The sequence below is a fragment of the Dunckerocampus dactyliophorus genome, chromosome 14, assembly GCF_027744805.1.
Source record: "Dunckerocampus dactyliophorus isolate RoL2022-P2 chromosome 14, RoL_Ddac_1.1, whole genome shotgun sequence".
Classification (NCBI taxonomy): Eukaryota; Metazoa; Chordata; class Actinopteri; order Syngnathiformes; family Syngnathidae; genus Dunckerocampus; species Dunckerocampus dactyliophorus.
The window spans coordinates 25,715,074-25,726,819 of NC_072832.1; the positions used below are offsets into that span (position 1 = coordinate 25,715,074).

At 42.9% G+C, this 11,746-nt stretch overlaps 1 protein-coding gene across 2 annotated transcripts in view; it reads left to right on the top strand.

Annotated features, from left to right (window-relative positions):
* gfra1a (gdnf family receptor alpha 1a) overlaps positions 1-10,719 on the top strand; it is a 106,803-nt gene extending 96,084 nt beyond the window's left edge. The window contains exons 9-11 of one of the 2 annotated variants that reach the window (XM_054799720.1): positions 2,973-3,151; positions 6,474-6,521; positions 7,770-10,719. In XM_054799720.1, coding sequence (XP_054655695.1) covers positions 2,973-3,151; positions 6,474-6,521; positions 7,770-7,904 — 362 coding nt within the window. In that variant the 3' untranslated portion in view covers positions 7,905-10,719. The remainder of the gene's footprint in view (positions 1-2,972; positions 3,152-6,473; positions 6,522-7,769) is intronic. The other variant, XM_054799721.1, reaches the window with a different exon arrangement.
* The last annotated feature ends 1,027 nt before the right edge of the window (positions 10,720-11,746 follow it).

Genomic DNA, 11,746 nt, shown 5'->3' on the forward strand with positions numbered 1-11,746 from the left:
AGCTTACCTGTGACCTTAATGACCCTAATGACCCTAAAAGCGGTATAGAAAATGGATGGATGGATTTGGCATCAACCAGTGACAGAGCAGAAGACGTTTTGGTACCGGATGGAAGCAAGAATCAGCACCTTTAAGTCCGAGTCCGTGGTTCTCGCTTGGAAAAGGGTTTAGTGCGATCTCCGGGTCGGGGATGACAGCCTAACCCAAGTGGAGCAGTTCAAGTACGGCTGAGGAAAGGAAGGATCATGAGCTGGAGCTTCATGATGAAGACGAAGCTCAGCCGAAAGGGAAAGCTCTCATGAGCTTCCTACCGTCGTGAGTTTTGTTTGGGTAGTGACCGAAAGAACAAGGTGGAAATGAGTTTCCCCTGTAGAGTGTCTGGACTCTTCCTTAGAGATCAAATGAGAAGCTCTCTTATTCGGGAGGAACTCTGAGAGGAGAAGATGAGGAGGCTCGGGCATCTGGTCAGGATGCTTCCCGCACGCCTCCCTGGGGAGGTGTTCAGGGCACGTCCGACCGGTAGGAGGCCTCGGGAGACGCAGGGCACGTTGGAGAGACTATGTCTCTCAACTGGCCTGGGAGCGCCTCCGGATCCCCCGGGAGGAGCTGGACAAAGTAGCAGAGCAGAGGAAAGTCTGGACTTCTCTGCCGAGGCTGCCGCATCGCAACCCAACCTCAGATAAGCGGAGGAAGCAAGAACACATTTTTTTTGACGACTTGACTGCTCGAGCCATGATGCGTTTTTTCACTGGGTAGCCGTATGTTGTTTATGACAACTTGATGCTTTATTCCTCCCGAAGGAAGTTCAGGATTCAAACTTCTGATCTTTATGGGAAGACAAAGTCTTTCCAACTTTGGGCGGGTGGTCACAGATGTTTTTCTTGGTCATGTTGTTGAAATGTTGGCGGTGGAACCAAGTGAAGCCTTCTTTCTTGGTTTAAACACATGCTGGAAATAACACAACAGCTACTATTTTGTGGTGATATTTCTGCTTCTCTATTGTGGTAAGCACTTGTCTCATCATCCAGTTCACTAAGTAGTGACTTGGAAGGACCAAAGAGCAAAGACTAGTCGTAGTCGACGTGGACTGATGTCTTTGCACATGCATATAGAAAGATTTAAGTGGGGTGAAAGTTGTTGACGGTCACTGTGGGCCAGAGTAAAGTGTGTAATGTGCATCAAAGCCATAGGAGGCTATTAATAGGCCACTAATGGACTCTTGATGCTAAATGGCCGCATCAGCAGTCATCTTTGCGACTGTGTGCTGAATGGATAATGAAGCAGGTGATAACGAGAGCTAAGTAGCTCCTCACTCTCCTTTAATTGAGGCCTCAGCCTGAACGCCATCACGTTTTATTTTCAAACAGGGACGACGCAAAGAAGCACCTGATTGATGCAGCAGTGACCGTCTTGGAATCACTGGAAGAATCATGTGTGGAATCATGTGGACAGAGCTGCTGCAGGCTCTTCTGGAATTTGTTGGGTTTTTTTGAGGGCCTCAACATGCATGAAAACTCACGGAAATTTGCAAGCACACCACGAAAAATGTGATATTTCAGGGGTCCCGAACATGAACCCCAGAGACTCTTCCAGTAGCGCCCCCTTTCATTTTTGAAGAAATCAGCCCCTCCCACCAGTTTTTATTGTTGCATTTCCTCACATCCTCACAAGATGCGTGAAGTTTGTATGTGCATCAGAGCCTGTGAAAAATCCAAACACAATCCTCAAGAACCCGCTCATTAACAGGCCCTACAATTTGAATGCGAATGCTTTCAAAGTGCACCATTTTCTATTTATTCTTCCGCTTCTTCTTAGTATTATTCTGCCTTATTTTTTGTCCGCTAACTGCCCCTTCATTTCTCAACCAACCCGACGTCAAAATGAGTCAAGTTGAGGTATTCAGACTTTTCCAAACTTTCCCAGATTTTCATATACTTTCATATTTTCTGTGAAAATGTTCCCATTGAAAATCAATGGGCAACATATTTGGCGTTCCATACTACTACCCCCTTCTGGGGGTGATGTGGCCCAGGTGGTAGAGTCCTTGATTCCCCACCCAGAGGTTGCCAGTTGAGTTCCTGTGCAGACGTTCATCAAGTTGTGTAGAATTCTATGATGTCAGACAGAAGTCACTGTAGACTAATTAGGTTTATACATTTCAAAATTCGGTCTGCATTCTCCATTTTCAACATTTCTGCTGTTTTATTTTGCTGAAAATGGTGGAAGGTCACCTGTATAACTTCTATAACATACAGTATATTACTATGACGACCCCCCTATTCCACAGGTTAACATAGCTCAAGCGATAGCATGGTTGTCTTTCCCCCCACAAAGGTTCAAAGTTCAAGCGCTGTCTAATTGTTTGAGGTTTGCTTCAGCTCTTTGGCATTCACACACGATGTGATGCAATCTCTCCTGGCATTGCATCATCTAGTTGTTTTTTTTTGTTTTTTTAAATGAACCCCGACCACCAGTTTTACGGATCACCACCAAATTTCATGGGAACATGTTGTGACAGGACGCACAAACCAATAACACGTTTGCAAACAAACAGGAAGCCCGCCATTTTGGGCCAAAACTAGGGGTCGTATTTTGACAACTCCCCCGACAGATACTAGACGGATGCATGATGACGTATTTTGAAGTATTTCAGCCTACGCTGTAGGATGTGGGCGGGGCATGGCGAAAAGCTATGATGGTCACAAAAATGTGATGGTTAACAACTCGACTCCACGCGGTCAGATCACGACTGTGATTGGTGCGCAGCTCTGCACTGGTCACTTCCTGAATGAGCCACAACGCCACCCGGTAGCAACAGGAAATGGCTCACGTGCCTGAACCCGTAGTCGGAGGGTCAAGGGCCGTTCAACGCAGCTTGCAGAAAATTCCAAATATGTCCAGGGGGATACGTTGTGGTGGTCTACCAACATACATTAGTAGTGATGTTATGTTTACGTTTGTGTTCTCCACAGGCAACGCCATCCAGGCCTTTGGGAACGGGACAGACGTGGGGGTGTGGCAGCCGATGTCGCCCACCCAGGCCAGCGCTGCCGTCACATCACCGCAGCAACGCAACCGCCAACGCAACAACAACATGGACAACAACATCAACACGGACCCGGGAATATACCACTTCTGTGGAAGTTTGCAGGTGCGTGCAATCCTCCATCATAGTGTGCGTACTTGCTGGAGTGGCGGCGGCCCCCCGGGGTCTGATGGGCCTCGAGGTGTCAGCGTGAGCCACTCATGCTCGGCAGGCGACGAAGTGGTGTGTGATGAAAGAGAGCGGCGACTGGTGGCAATCGTGCCTCCAGGGCAGGGAGTCAGTGATCTTAGCATCATTAGCAGGAGAACCCTGACACAGACCCAGTGGACCACAGAACCAGAACCAACTACATCATCCTCATGCTGGTCTTAACTCGCAGCTCAACAACTTCTTGTTTAGGACTTGCCGAGCTGAGGAAGACCTCGGTTTCCCCTTCCTCTGTGTTCCGCCTGGTTCTGGTGTGGACGAGCGCAGGTTGTGTTTGTCGTGTTGCTGTGTGGTTTCATGTATTTTGTCCTGGCAAAATCAAACCCACGCAGTCTTGATAATGAGCTGCGTTATGCTAATTAACATGACTTTAATGAGAGATACCATCTGTGTGTGTATTCCTTTAGTGATCCTGTGTATTGTGTATTAATGACTCACAGGACATTATAGCACAGTCGAGCCCCGCTTTTCGCCCACCAGTGAATGACGAAAATCTGCCATGAATTGATACGCTCAGAAAAATGTCCATTTTTGACTCAACCCAAACCCTCCTACTGCCTTGACATTCATGTTCTCCAATTTTGTATCAACATTTGCTCTTAAATTCGACTCTCTTCAGTTGCCATTGTTCACTAGCGATGGAAGCTAACAAGCTAAATGCTAAATCCAGGCTTCATCCCTAAATATGCCTCACACGCTTCTAAAACACATTTAAAGTATCAAATGTATAGCTACTCACCCCTAATCAATGATAATGGAAGAAGATCCATGAACACTTTGGCCTGGTCGTCAGGCTAGCGCTAGAGGCTAGCAGGCTAGCACTAGACCAGGGGTGCTGACACTTTTTTGGCCTACGCGCTACTTTTTAAATGTATAAGCTCACACAAGTCGGAGTTCAGTTCAGTATGGAAGTAAAGATAATTACACACAATTCCTCAATACATAACTTATGTACGTAACTTCAGTCAAAATAGCTACGTCGCGTTCATCCAGTTAGCATTTACTATCAAACATTACAGAAATACGAGAAACGAAAACGATTACGCAAAAGGCAATGCAGCCGAACATCTTACAAAGCTTTCAGCAGTGGGCACATTTTCCAATTCATCATGAAATAATAGTTTAACAAACGGAAGTGTAGAAAACACGCATTTCTATAATGGAGTTCAGGACACGACGCAACGCTATCAAACTACTGACTTTTTCTACATAACTCGCCGCTACAAGTGAATGCATAACTTTTGTTGTAGATATCGACATCTTACCGCTCACTTAGTTTATCCACAAGCAGAATAATAAAGATAAAAGTTGCATCTCCGTGGGTGGCTTCACCGCTTCATCTTTGCCGCGGGGGAGCAACAGCGAATCAGGAGGGGAGCTTTATGTGACGTTTATGCGATCGAACCAAACTACCTTTGCAATCCACCGGTAGCTCACGAATGGGCACGTAACGGGCACCCCTGCACTCGAGGCTCGCAGGCTACGGAAGGCCTTTCTCTAAACTAAAGAAGATGTATGACTTTATTACTCGACGAACATGAATACTTTACCTCACCAGTCTTCTTTTGTCAACAACATGGAGAGGGACCTAGCAAACATGCAACTCACACACACACAGTTTACAGGCCGCGGGGCTTCGTCCCATGAATAAGTCTTCCTGTCTGCGCGGTATGGAAATGTTCCACATGCTAATGTGACTTTTGGGTGCATCCAGGTATTAGACAGAGCCGAAGAGTACAGGAATTCATTTGCATTGCGCTGATGTCTTTTCTCAGAATGGGAACATTAATCATAAATAATAATCGTGTTTGTACTTTCATGCCAAGCAAAGGTTGGGCTTCATGTTTGATTTAAAAAGTTCAGAGCGGCAAACCAACAACACTTTCAGATTTCAGTCTTTTATTCTCATAAACATTTATTCAACGCTATTCTACAGACGCTTCATGGTTAGCACTGGAACCTTCCTGTTCCATAAACAATACAAAGGATTCCTGCTGGGATCCACTGTGGTTGTCAGAAAGCGTTGCGCTGGTTAACTCCAGTGCTTGGATGCAGTATTTGATGCAGTATTGCAACATGAATGATGAAAGCAGCAACCAAGGACGTGCAGGAAAACAACAGGACAGAATACGTGCAGTTACTATTGTCTATTTACTGTATTTTTACTGCATACAGTATTTACTGTCTATTTACTGTCTACTGTATCTTTACTGTGTATTTATTGTCTATTTACTGGCTAATTATTGTCTTTTCCACAAGCAAAACATCCAGTAGTTACTAGTTACTAGTTACTAGTTAGTAGTTAGTATGCAGAGCTTTCACAGCAAAAACACACACTGACTCATTTACATCCAAATGAACTTTAACAACTCGTTCAAAAGTACGCTTCTACTTTAACTACTCGTTTAAAAGTACGCTTCTACTGTAACTACTCGTTCAAAAGTACACTTCTACTTTAACTACTCGTTCAAAAGTACGCTTCTACTTTAACTACTCGTTTAAAACTACGCTTCTACTGTAACTACTCGTTCAAAAGTACGCTTCTACTTTAACTACTCGTTTAAAAGTACGCTTCTACTGTAACTACTCGTTCAAAAGTACACTTCTACTTTAACTACTCGTTCAAAAGTACGCTTCTACTTTAACTACTCGTTTAAAACTACGCTTCTACTGTAACTACTCGTTCAAAAGTACGCTTCTACTGTAACTACTCGTTCAAAAGTACACTTCTACTTTAACTACTCGTTCAAAAGTACGCTTCTACTTTAACTACTCGTTCAAAAGTACGCTTCTACTGTAACTACTCGTTCAAAAGTACGCTTCTACTTTAACTACTCGTTCAAAAGTACGCTTCTACTGTAACTACTCGTTCAAAAGTACGCTTCTACTTTAACTACTCGTTCAAAAGTACGCTTCTACTTTAACTACTCGTTCAGTACTACGCTTCTACTGTAACTACGCATCAAAAACTGCGCTATTAACACTACGCACATTAAAAACTACACTACGAATTTTAGAGGTTAAAAACTGCACATGAAAAAGTACTCTAGATTGTACTCCTTAAAATGACATCCTGAAGTATTCCACGACTTCAACTGCTGCTTCAAAACGCCACACATCGAGTGTTCGGCAGACGTCAGGTCTTTCTGTTGACGTTTGTCCCACGTGTCAACCAGTCAAAGCATTCCAGCGTCATCTGGTCTTCTCTTTGCTTCCACAGGCTCAGAAATTAAAGTCCAACTCATCGTCTGACAGCATCTTCTGTGTGGTGAGCTCAAACCTTCTTTTCACGCACGCACACGCACACACACCTACACACGCACACACACACACACACACACACACACACACACACACACAATGGCAAACTGTTTTACTCAAAGAAACTTTTAACTTGAAGCAGAGTCATGAAATCATCTCAAGGTGTCACGTGACCTTCATGCAAAGTCTGCCGCCTCCCCGGCCGGCGATCCGGCTCGCCTCCTTTGGACGTCCTTTGAGGCGGGAACGTGACGCCGGCTTGTGAGGCTTTTAAAGTTCACTGGAAATGTCATTGTACAATAATAATACGCTGCTATGACATTTAATGCACTGACCTAGCAGTTAGCTCGCAGCTTCATTAGCTAGACTTCTGCATACACACACACACACACACACACACACACACACACACGGTGGCATTTTGTTTGAATAAAAACAACCTTTGAGTTAGTTGTGGCGTGTCAAAGCAGATGAATTCATTTACGTGTTGTTAGCGCTGCTGATTGAATAAAGCTGCTGTTGTCGGGTAGATTTACTCTGCATGCACATGCTCTCCTACCTGTTGGCCTACCTGCTAGCCTGCCTGATAGCTTACATGGTAGCCTACCTGTTACCCTATTTGCTAGCCTACATGCTAGCCTACCTGCTCGCCTACATGCTACCTGTTAGCCTATGTGCAAGCCTAACTGCTAGCCTACCTGTTAGCCTGTTTGCTAGCCTGTGTGCTAGCCTACCTACTAGCCTATATGCTAGCCTACCTCCTAGCCTACATGCTATCCTATTTGCTAGCCTACGTGCTAGTATACCTGCGAGCCTACGTGCTCGCCTACCTGATAGCCTACACGCTAACCTACCTATTACCCTATTTGCTAGCCTACATGCTAGCCGACCTGCTCGCCAACATGCTAGCTTACCCGTTAGCCTATGTGCTAGCCTACCTTTTAGTCCATTTGCTAGCCTGTGTGCTAGAATACCTGCTAGCCTATATACGAGCCTACACGGTAGCCTACGTGCTAGCCTACCTGATGCCATACCTGCTATCCTATGTGCTAGCCTATATACTAGCTTACATGCTAGCCTACCTTCTAGCCTACCTGCTTGCATACATGGTAGTCTATGTACTAGCCTACATGCTAGTATACATGCTAGCATACGTGCTAGCCTTTTCTTTTCTGGACGTTGGTTTTGGGAATGAGTGTTGATGGAGTGGTTGCTAGGTTACCAAAGCAGAAGTTGTCTCACTCGTCCCTTCCAGGACCCCCAGATCGACGGTCCGAGCACATCCAACGCCATCGTGAGGAACTCTGCCACCTCCAGACGGGCCGTCACTCTGACCTCTCTGCTGCCCCCTGTGGCGTGGCTGCGCTACTGCAGCCGGTGGACTCACTGACGTGTTTGTGGAAGCAAGTTGTCGTGGTATTCTTCCTCCTCCTCTACTTCCCCCGTGGAGCTCTTTTCTTGCTTTTTCTTTTAGCGTGATTTACCGTTGATGTCGGCTGTGCGTTCTTTTTGCGTAAGTCAAGAAAAATAAGACGTGCGGCTCGGGGACCACGTAAAATAAACCCCAAAACATTTCAATAAAAAGGTTTTTGTGTCGACGCTAAAGATTGCCGTCGTTTGCGTACACGTTAAAGAAAGTTCAGCGACGAGGACGGGGGTGGAGGTCCATGATGATTAGACACGCCCACATTCATCGCCATTTGCAAAAAGCACACAAGACGCGCACCTTTTTGTGAGTGCCTGGTTTGGCCAGCAGAGGGCAGCGATAAAAGAAGTGTACATACTTGAAACCTTGTCTCGAGACACAAAAGCTGCTCCACTCCTTTGTTTACTTGTTGTTTTTTTTTAACTTTTGATAGAACATTTATTTTCGGCCTCGTGTGCGCGTGTAAATGATTATCCTCACTAGCTTCAGCCATGAAACAACCAATATTTGCTAATCGTATGAATGTTAGGGTGTTAGCCGTCCACTGAATGTCGGCTATCGCTCAGCTTTAGCTTCATATTAGCTTCTTTGTTGTCTTTGCTCACTTTCCTTTCTTCCAGTTCAGGCTGATAGCCAACACTGAGTGGACTCCAGCATCCTAAACAAGCTAGCTAGCCATGCTATCGTTCGCTGCTCAGTGCTCAACAGCCATTGGCCTGCTGCCGTTGGGGGGGGGGGCTAACTTTGAGTTAGCCAACGTAAACACGAAGTTTGTACTTGAGACAAAAACATTGACTATTGTTTTGCAGCTGTTATTTTGATATTTCATATTTCTCCTGTGTACATGATATCGAGTCATTCTTGCATCCCAAACAAACAAAGGATATCAATGTAACGCTCCTGTTGTGGTTCAATATAAGCAGATTGTTGATGCTGTTTATGCTTAAATATGACCTTATTTTTCTACATTTTCACCCTTTCATTTGCTGTTCTGATGAGTCGAAATGACCGAAGGCTTGTTTGTAAGATGAATAACGGCTAGGGGCGCCAAATGATTCCAAATTTCAATCAAATTCATCACAGTTTTCAGATTAATTAATCATCATGTGTGAGAATGTGGCCATTTTTGCCGTATTTTATGAAGATAAAGATAAATAATAGGACAGAATGATAATTTTTTGCATGATTTCACTTAAAATCAAGCTAAAAGATACCACACATGCCGGAAAATGTATTTGCCCAGCGCTAGTCTCTTTAATAGCAGCAGAATCACGATTTAATGGCGTTATTTGGGTCACGAAGGGTTGCGTTCAAAGACACCACGTAACGTTTTGTACTTAAATGCGGCAAATTGTACTTCCGCAGTAAGAGTTACGTCATTGAGAGCCAAGAGTAGCATTCTTACTGTTTTCTTTGTTTTTCTATTTATTTAAAACACATGTACACGCATAATAAAGATGTTGGTGTGATTTTCGGAATGTCTATGAATGCATCACGCGTCGTCTGGTGACAATGAGGAAATGTCGTTTCCAGGACGAATGTGAGTTGTAGATACATGTATGGTGTTGGAACTGCATTTATAACTTTAATAACTTTTAAAACTTTATTCTGACCCGAACACATCAACATCAGTGCAATTCCAGCTCCAAATATACAGTACATATATACATATATATATATCACAACGACACTTCCTCATTGTCGCGAGATGCATTCAGGGACACTCCGAAATTCTTATAATATCTTCATTATGCGTGTATGTGTGGTCTAAATCAACAGAAAGACAAAGAAAGCCAGTAAGTGGATATTCTGATCCCTCACTAACGTAACTCGTACTGCGGAAAAACAATTTGCCGCATTTCAGTACGCTCGCAAATCCCCCAAAATATGTCTACACCCAAAACGTTTGAATTGGAGTGAAATTACTTGGTGTCTTTGAACGCAACCCTTCACAGCTCATAATAAGGCGGTTAAAGTGTGAGTCTGCTAACTATTAAAAGAGATTAGAGTAAGGCAAAGACATTTTTCAGGCATTTCGTTTAAACTTTCACTTCATTTGGAGTTGTTAATACATACAAATATGTCCTGTGTCCTGTCATTTATCTTTCTCTTCATAAAATGCAGCCAAAATGGGCATATTTTACACACAGTGGCAAATGGTGATTAATTAATTTGAAAACTGTGATTAAATTAACAGATTATTTAATCATTGGACAGCCTTAATTAATACTAATAATAATAACAGATGTTTCAATGCTAATATTGATGATAAGGAGAGCTGCATGCTCGTAGAGAACATCTTGGCAGACGTTCAGGAGGTGAAGATGGCATCCGTCGCTTTGGGAAAGCGATGGCGATTACGTTTGCTTCATTTGTTTGTCATCTTGGCTTGTGGAAATGTCACATTTATTGTACAGACCATTAAAAATGTCAAAAAATCTCACAAACCCACTTGACTCTGTGCTCATGGATCATTTACTCCACCACTCCGCCACACGTGCGCCGCCAAGTGCAACGCAACCTCGGTTGGCATCACGAGTCACCGTTCCAGACGGTCCCACGGTCTCACCGAAAGCCAAAAATGTCAACACAAAACACCTTTTCATAGTTTTACAGTGGCAAAGACACAATGCGGCAGGGAGAACAACACGGACGCCTCCTTCCTGTTTTGCCATCAGTTGTTTCTTTGTTTCTCACCTCAGGTCTCTGCTTTAGTTGTGATCATAGCTGCACAAAAAACCCAAATCAGCCCAAAATGTTGCTAAAAAGTGTGAGAAACATTATTGAAGTCATGGAATAACTCATAGCTAAACACTGAGGTGTTGATCCCGCCGCCACATGGTGTCTTTGGCAACAATCACGCCTTCAGTGCAGGCAAACGTAAGCTGAAATGTTCATTTATCCTTTCAGTCATCATTTATATGCATTTACGATTGTTTTATCCATGTTTTCTTTTTGGAATGTTAGGATTTTAGTCCCATAATATCGGAGCTTTTTTACCCCCAACCTAATTTTCCAAAAAAATGACAATTTTCTTTATTTATTTTTTTCATAATCAAAAATAATGTATTTTTCCTTTAATATTTCCACTCGAAGCTTCCTCAAAGACGTTGTTTTTCCTCACAGTATTTGTTACTAGTTTGTTCTGTAAAATTACATACATTTTTCTCGTTAGAATGCGACGTTTTTCTCTTCGTATTTTGACTTTATTCTCGTAAAATTACCGCTGTTGTTTTCTTTCCATTTCTGCTGTTGTTTTTTTGTCCCAACTACTTCTTTCTTGTCTTAATTTTTCTTCTCGTAATTTTGACTTTATTCCCATCATATTTTGACTTCATTCTCATAGCATGATCATTTTCCCCCAACCTAATTTTCCAAAACTTTATTTTGTTAACAAGAAAAAGTATTTTTCCGTGAATATTTCAAGTCTTTGCTCCTAAAATGACATAATTTCTCTTCATAATATTATTACCAGTTTATTCTCGTAAAGTTGCAACAATTTTTCTTGTTAAATTACGACTTTTTCCCCTTAATATTTTGTTTTTATTTCTCCTGAAATTACAGCAGGTTTTTTTTTCCATTTCTGCTGTTGTTTTTCCCCCCCAACTATTTATTTCATCCTTTCATTTCTCTTCCTGTAATTTTTCCTTTATTTAATATTTAATATTTTTGACTTTATTCTTGTAACATAACTTCCAAAAATGACAACTTTATCTCTTGTTTTGTTTGCTTCTCATATGTCTTTTTTCTTTAATATGTCAGCTTTATGCTTTTATGTAAGTGTGCTAGCTAGCAAAGAACTACAG